The 7,851-nt window shown below is 39.3% G+C and overlaps 1 protein-coding gene across 2 annotated transcripts; it reads right to left on the reverse strand.

Moving 5' to 3' along the window:
• Positions 1-660: 660 nt before the first annotated feature.
• On the reverse strand, positions 661-2,305 carry LOC147458105 (uncharacterized). 2 transcript variants are annotated; one of them, XM_086512842.1, is made up of 2 exons: positions 2,074-2,305; positions 661-1,190 (listed from the first exon to the last, which is right to left on the reverse strand). In XM_086512842.1, the coding sequence occupies exons 1-2, from the start codon at positions 2,276-2,278 to the stop codon at positions 859-861; spliced, it is 537 nt and encodes a 178-aa protein (XP_086368968.1). In that variant the 5' UTR covers positions 2,279-2,305; the 3' UTR covers positions 661-858. The 2 variants fall into 2 exon arrangements, with proteins under 2 accessions (XP_086368968.1, XP_086368967.1); XM_086512841.1 differs by having other exon boundaries at positions 661-1,262.
• Between the last annotated feature and the right edge of the window lie 5,546 nt (positions 2,306-7,851).

Genomic DNA, 7,851 nt, shown 5'->3' on the forward strand with positions numbered 1-7,851 from the left:
GAGAGGTTATTTTCTTTAATTTTATGTTTATAATTTTTTAGAATTTATTTTTTCCCTTTCTAATGTAAAAGGCAGTCAGTTTAATTTTTAATTATTAACTTGTTAACTCATCAATGTGTATCCAAGCTTACCAAGAAGAGAAAAAACCTCCGCCACGGGGCTTTTTTTTGGGCCAGGGGAGGAGGGGTGGGGGGTTGTTGGACACCACGATGGCAAAATGGGGGCACAACACATCAGAAAACGATATCCGCCGAGATTCATATGGCGACAAGTAATCTCAAGCCAAAACAAGTAAGCTTGGATGAGCTTTGCTGTTTTTGCATAATTAAAGGCTTCCCAAAAACATTTTCCTAACCGAAGAAAATAAGGGCACACATAAAACTTTAGGTGAAGCATTTGGTAATATTTAAACTAGAACTCGCAAACTTTTGTCGGTTCTCTTCAAGGAGAGCTTGGAATCTAGCCAAGATCTTGCAATTTTAGTCTTGATTTTTGTAAGCATTGTGTATTAGTTGGACAAACCAGGCACGTGCAAAGTGTGATGTTTTTGGTTAGAAGCACCCAAACCGTCGGTCTAGAAACCTCTGGTTGATCACACCGCCACGCGGCCATAAACAACAATTCTCAAAAGAGGTGGGGAAGGGGGAAGGAAGGTGAAAATTATGGAAAACATGTGGGATATTTAACTGAGCAAAGCCCACTGAAAGTACGTGTAAATAGCATGGAAGAAAATGTTAACTTTAAAGGGTTGGGTTCCAATGTTAGGTGTGGACTCTGGAGAGACGGTTTATTTTGCAAAAGAAGAAGAGGAGGCAAGCACTAGCCTACTATTGTGTTGTAGAGTTCTCCTAGCGCACTCTACTTGTGCTCCTTTTGAGAGTCTCGTGTGAGGTTTTCCTTGAGGGCCTTCATTGTCTCTTCTTTGATCTTCTTCTTGTTCTTGTGGAGGCTTGTGAATCCATGCTCTGCAACTTCCATGCTTGCTCTATCATCATCTTCCTCCTTAAGAGAGCCCTTCATTTTGTTTTCTATCGATTGGCTTGCAATTGTTCGCCCAATATCTCCATTAGAAATTCCTTTGATTGTGTCAATGCTTCTATCAGGATCAGGCTCTCCAGTGATGACAAATATCTTGCTTCTTGGCACCCCCCTTGCCACTACAAGCTCTCCATAGCTTTGATTGGATGCTTCTGCAACATCCATGCTCAAGTTCATGCTAGTGTTATGATAATTCTTGAATGTATGTAATGCTTGTGTAATACCTAAAAACAAGATTAAGCAAGTCACTCTTTGTGTATGGGTGTGCACATGCATTGTGTGTGTGTGTGTGTGTGTGTGAGAGAGAGTGAGAGAGAGAGAGAGAGAGAGAGAGAGAGAGAGAGAGAAGAAGAAGAAGAGAATTTCATGCACATGCATTGTGTATGGGTGTGCACATGCATTGTGTGTGTGTGTGTGTGTGTGTGTGTGAGAGAGAGAGAGAGAGAGAGACAGAGAGAGAGAGAGAGAGAGAGAGAGAGAGAGAGAGAGAGAGAGCACATGCATTGTGTGTGTGTGTGTGTGTGTGTGAGAGAGAGAGAGAGAGAGAGAGAGAGAGAGAGAGAGAGAGAGAGAGAGAAGAAGAAGAAGAAGAAGAAGAAGAAGAGAATTTCAACGTTATAGGAACCTATCCCAAGAGACATTAAAGATCTATCCAACGAGGAGAGTTGAACACAAGACTTGTTATGTAAGAGAGAAATGGCATAACCAATCTACCACACTTGGGTGATAGAAAGGTTCTACCATTTTCCTCTTTTTAGAGAGAGAGAGAGAGAGAGAGAGAGAGAGAGAGAGGGAGGATGAGGATGAGCAAATAATTTTTAACGTTGTAGGAGCAAGCCCAATAGACCACGTAGCTCTATTTCAAGAGCGAGAGGAAGAAGAAGACAAGTTTTGACATTGTGGGAACAATCCCAAGAGACTTCAAAGATTCATTGGACGAGTCTTGAACTAAAGGCTTATTACTCAAGAGGGAATTGGGATAACCAATCTACTGCGCGCGCGAGAGAGAGAGAGAGAGAGAGAGAGAGAGGTCACCTCCATGTGATTTGGCAAAGGAGAGCTTTCTAACAACTTGCATATTTGCATGAGAGTTTGCATGGTCTTTGAGGCGGCCATGCTTTCCTTTTTTATGATGAGGATGGTGATGATGGGAGAAGGCTATGGCCCATGGCACCACATCAAGCGCAAGAACAAGCACCAGGGCAATCGTCAAAGTCTCTAGGCCAAGAACCCTCCCCATCTCAACTCTTTAGGACATGCATTCATTTTTAAGCGTAGAAGTGCCTTTATAAAGCAAGAGTCCCATGCTTTAGACATTTCCCTTATTAGTTGAACTTCCACAAACCACACATATTTACACATATTTACCTCTCCTTGTCCAAATTATGACTTTCACAATTACTCTTTTCTAAAATTCTACTCTTTAAAAAGGTGATAATAAAATCCTTAATTTCTCGTGCAAATCACAACCACAAATTTGGAAAATGCTATTATTGATCGATGTAAACCAGTGTATCATTAACAGGTGAAAATTGCAAAATCTTGGCCAGGGTCTGAGCTTGCCGTGAAGAAACTGGTAAGATTTTACAAGTTTCAGTGTTAAAACCTTCAAATTCCGACCAAAAAACCGGAAGAGTTTAAGTGTGCCCTTTTTTTGTATGGTTGGAAAAATAGTTTTTGGCTAGCCCTGCCCCCAAACTATGCTAGAAAGGTTTGTGGCATCCACTATTTGAAGGCAATTATATCTACGTGGCATCATAAATTCTAAGGGGTGCCCTATTAAGAAGAGACACCTTCAAGACATGTGGGTGTGGGTGAGTGGGTACAATACCGTAGAACTAATCGAAGCGAAGCTTCAAACGGCTTTTAAAAATAAAAAAGTTGACTAAAATTTAAAACGATATGTCGTTTACATTAATTATTAATTAAAACTTCAAATTTTGGCATAACAAAAATTATTAAAGTATAAAGTATTAAATATTAAAGTGATGTGTAGAGCAAATAATCTCTCTCTCTCTCTCTCTCTCCCTCTCTCTCTCACTCACTCACACACACACACACACACACACACACACACACACACACACACACACACACACACACACACTGTTGGGGGGAATGCACGTGCTTACTTGTCGGTGCTCACATAGTGCCTATTTGTGTGTGTATGTGTGCACACACACTCTATTAATTTTCTAGATCTTGGTACCACTGTCGATGCAACATATTGGCCGCTGAATTAATCACAATGTGAACCCACTAATTTTGACCCAATCATTAAAAGACATCATATGTAAAACAAAAGACTTTTTATCCGAAGCTGAGGCTGATTCATAGATTTCTTACGATGCTTCCAAACTGTTAATACATTTAAGGACAAGGGAAGTTGCCACGGAAAGGGGTTTAGAGGATAGCTCTATGCCTTGAGAAAGGTCCAGGACCTGTAACAAACAACATGTAAGATTAGAAAGAAATTACTTAGGGTAGGGGGCAACAAAGGTTTTGGCCTTTCTGGCAAGAAAAGGCCTAGTTCTATGGGTAAGGGTTCATTTTGGGGGGCGGTCCGTTGAGTACAATATGATTTGCTCTAAAATTTTTCCATGCTTCTCCGGGTCTTGGATAACTCTCATACGAGCTGTCAATTTGTATTGTGAATGTTCCTGAAAGAATATATATACATCAAGGTTAGTACTTTTGGATATCCATGCAACCTTTAAACCGGTTGAGTTCACGGACTATGATAGCCATGAGCAAGAATCTAGAATTATAGTATAAGAGGGACCACCTAGCACCAACAAAGCTAAAAACATGATTATTGACAATGGGTCTGACTTAGCTCTATAATCCAAATTAGTCCCTAAAGTCAATGTCGTGGCATTCCCAAGAACCTGGGAAAGCCTTGTGAGTAGGACATGTGTGTAGCTATTTTACTTAAATACATAAGCACAAAAGAACCATAAAGTTCAAAAGACAACTAGCTTGAGACAAGTAACCATGGGTAGCACAAAAACAACTCAATCTTAGAATTATTTTTGTACATTGCAATAAGAACAAGGTCCATTCTAGTAATAGAGTAATAGGAACATTATCATTGTCCGCTTCAAAATGTGGAATTAGTTTGATATATGAAGAATGGACAACAACCAAGCCAAAGAGATTCCAAGAAAGGATAGAGTCCTCACCTCCATCCATTCAAACAAGACAACAATTCTGTTAGCTTTGAATGCGTATTACAGGTGTCAATGGACTATATCTGTTGTTATCCATGTCCAACTTACAACCTTTTTAACCTAGACCATCATCCAAAGCAATCAATTTTGTTGAAAAGGTGTGTTTTTGTTCTTTTAAAGTTAATTTTATGGCAAGTCATCCAAAGGTTATCACTCCTTTGGGATAATCGCGAATCAATGTAGTTTTACTAGATATGATTTTTATATATCCCAATTTTATTAAGACCTTATATAAAAATTAAACATACATATCATTGTGATTGGAAGGCCACTACCCATTCCGATCCAAGTGTTTCAATCCCAAAATTAGGCTCAAATTTGTAGTCCTTCTTTACTACAGGATCTTTCAAAAAAATAACCCAAGAATTTATCTATCCCGATCAAATGATTGTGATTTCTTTATAACGTCCTTTCTTGAACAAAAACCTTTAATAAGATTCACTTATGCATGTATGAAGAAAATACAATATCCATCTCGTTCCGTACCAATCAATAACAAGTAGGTGTTAAAAAAACAAACCTCACGGGACTTAAAGCCCCTTCTTTAAAAAAAAAAAACGAATAGCTCTTAGTATGCGGTAATAAAAACAAAAAATCCCGAATGTGTGGCCTATTTAGGATAGCAACACTGTTAATACACAACATGTCACAAAACATTTCAAGTGCAGCTATAGCTCCTTTTGGGCAAAGCATACAATGTTCTTAACTAAAAAACCACGTAGAGTTTCCATTGCTTGGCTGACATTATACGGGGTATCCCCCTTATTTTTTAACGAGCCATATTTTTTCTAGAAAAGAGCAATATCAAGATAATTAAAGTAATCCAAACACATATTGGTTACCGATATAAATTCACAAGCAGCCAGTAATTTGTAGCAAGCATGAGCAATAGGTGTAAAAACACAAGTCATTATGAGTGCTATATACCATATGCGGGGCCAAATAAATAGTCTACACAAAACGATGGCCACGTTTACCTTGCTATGCAAGACAATTAGAACAATAAGGCCAAGGTGTGTTATTACATGGCTTGTGAGCCATACAAACACCATTTAAATTATGTAGAGCACTTTTACCCATTAGACTCTGATGAAAAACAGAGTATGATGCAATAAACTAGCTTGAAAAACAAATAATCAATGCAAACAAAACACCATTGTATAAATCAGTTTTTCCTACATCAACCAGTCAACATGACATCATGTTACACATTATGTGTAAAAGAAACCTTTAGTTAATGCAGTAAAACCAGAATTAAATCGTAACCAGCACCCAATGGGCAAGTAAATGCTTTTGCAAAAAAACCTTTTTAGTGCAAAGTGTACAGAACGCAAAGGGCAAATTTTGCAAAGTACGGACCTGTGAAGCTCCTTTCTGTTCCAATAACTCCATATTCATGCAGTGAGGGATCGACCAGAGAAAAGCCCTCAAATTCTCTCTTTTCACATAAACTCACACGCACAGTCAAGGCTAAGTGAGGGGTATGAAGCATCCCTCACCTTGTTTATATATTGATAGGTCTTCATCCAATGCAATGAGTAGAGCCAACATGGCAAATCACGTTTAGATCTATTTAGAGATAAGAGATTCAAGAATTTTCAGCATGCATATTGAAGCGAAGCATAGTTTTGATAACTAGAGGCAAGTAGAGAAAGTGGTGGCATTGATACTATACATTTGGTAAATGCATTGGCTCTAATCTCTCTCTCTCTCTCTCTCTCTCTCTCTTTGTGCTATGGTGCAATACCATGTTTTGAGTAGATACTCACCCCTTACTCTTTCCTAATATACTTGCAATTATTACTTTCTCTTGTACTCTCGTTGTGTGCTATGGTGCAATACCATGTTTTGAGTAGATACTCATCCCTTACTCTTTGCCAATATACTTGCAGTTATTACTTTCTCATTTTACTTGAGAGAGAGAGAGAGAGAGAGAGAGAGAGAGAGAGAGAGAGAGAGAGAGAGAGAGAGAGAGAGAGAGAGAGGAAGAAGAAGAATAAGAAGAAGAAGAAGAAGAAGAAGAAGAAGAAAAGGATAAGAAATTTTAACATCAATCAAGGGGTGAAAGAGGTAAGCTTGTAAGCACTAATGGGTCGATTAACGGGTGTTCGGTTGAGCACGGGTCTGTGGAGCAGAGAAGGTGGGAGGATGGACATGGGATTCACCTTTATTGTGTGTACTATTAGGAGAGGATAGGTGTGTGGCAACATAGTGGTGGGACCATGGGAGCAAGATGGCAAGAGGAATAATGGTCCCATCCAAATGTCTCCCCAAGGATTGAATTGGAGTCTAGTCCTCAACAAACGTGATAGCTTTAAAGTGGTAGCTCTACTATAGAGCCACAACCAAAAAGCACCAGATGGAATTGGGTGTACTCTGACCTAGTGCAAGTCTCTTTCTATCTTGGTTTGCAACAACGAAGAGAGAAGCCTGGATCAAGGATGAGATTAGAGATGCATGCAAGAGCACATAATGGATCAAACTCAAGGGTGAATAATCAGACCATTGTGTATTACTCACATTGAGGATCAACAATAGTGCAATGATGTGCAAAATCAACCAGTAATTCGGGTGCCACATCCTTGGGGCACCTATTAGGGTTAGCCCAACTTGGGTGACCAAGATGAGTGTGAACAAGATGTAAGTGACTATAAAGGCCAAAGGAAAACCTAATGAATACTCACTTATTTTTGTGCTCTAGTAGTGTGTTATCTTATCCCCTCTCTCTATTTAGTGCATACACTTCCCTCTCCATAGACATGTCCGTGAGAGAAGCTATTGGCTTCTCAACAAGCCATCTCTACAACTGATATCAGAGCCAAGGATACAAGTTATTGGCATGCATTCACAAAGCGCAACAACACAAAACAATCATCAACAACAATTTGAAAAGTTGCCATAGTTTTTTAGGCGATGGAGCATGAATTTTGGCACACAAAGGTTGCGAGGCCGTGCCCTTGGCAGGTGTAGGATGCTCACAATAGGCTGAGGTTGTTGCACCCCCTTGTTTACGGTATATTCACAGGCTATGGAAATTGGGTTGATTCAAGAGCAACAAGAGTAGCATGTTGTGATAGACACAACAAGATTAGCAATAGTATCTGCAAACAACATTAGAAGCCCACGATAGTAGCTACACAAGTGATTTGAATGAACCATATTGGCTGGGTTATCGCGAGCAGTATGCGTGGTGTTTTGGGTAGTAAGTAGACAACGCTATTTTTAGTAGGTAGTGGGTGACAACATCTATGGCTAGTGGAGGTCCATAAGAAATTGATTAGCCTGTGCATCTCTCTTGAGCCACATTCTACTCGTGCTTGCTACATTCTTCACCTCAATCATTAATATCATTGAATGCTCCAAAAGTGGTGATGCCTATGGAAATTATGTCTTGAGTAGCACCTCAAAATTGACAACATTTGCAGCTTGACCTCACTCATGATATTCTCAAGCGGCAAAGATGTAGCAGGTTCACCAGGCTCATTGACATTTTTTGTTTTTAACTTTGCATTTATATTAAAGCTAGTATCAAAATATTTTTTAAAGAAGCCTTCATTTAAGAGATGGTTCACACAATTTCATA

This window comes from Adiantum capillus-veneris, chromosome 5 (assembly GCF_014529385.1).
Source record: "Adiantum capillus-veneris isolate H3 chromosome 5, ASM1452938v2, whole genome shotgun sequence".
Lineage (NCBI taxonomy): Eukaryota > Viridiplantae > Streptophyta > Polypodiopsida > Polypodiales > Pteridaceae > Adiantum > Adiantum capillus-veneris.

Bases quoted from the DNA above. Each gene is read 5' to 3' on its own strand.
- LOC147458105 (XM_086512841.1), bottom strand. From the start codon at position 2,278: ATGGGGAGGGTTCTTGGCCTAGAGACTTTGACGATTGCCCTGGTGCTT. The intron at 1,263-2,073 runs GTGACCTCTCTC...TCTTGTTTTTAG, and splicing joins CTTTGCCAAATCACATGGAG to GTATTACACAAGCATTACAT.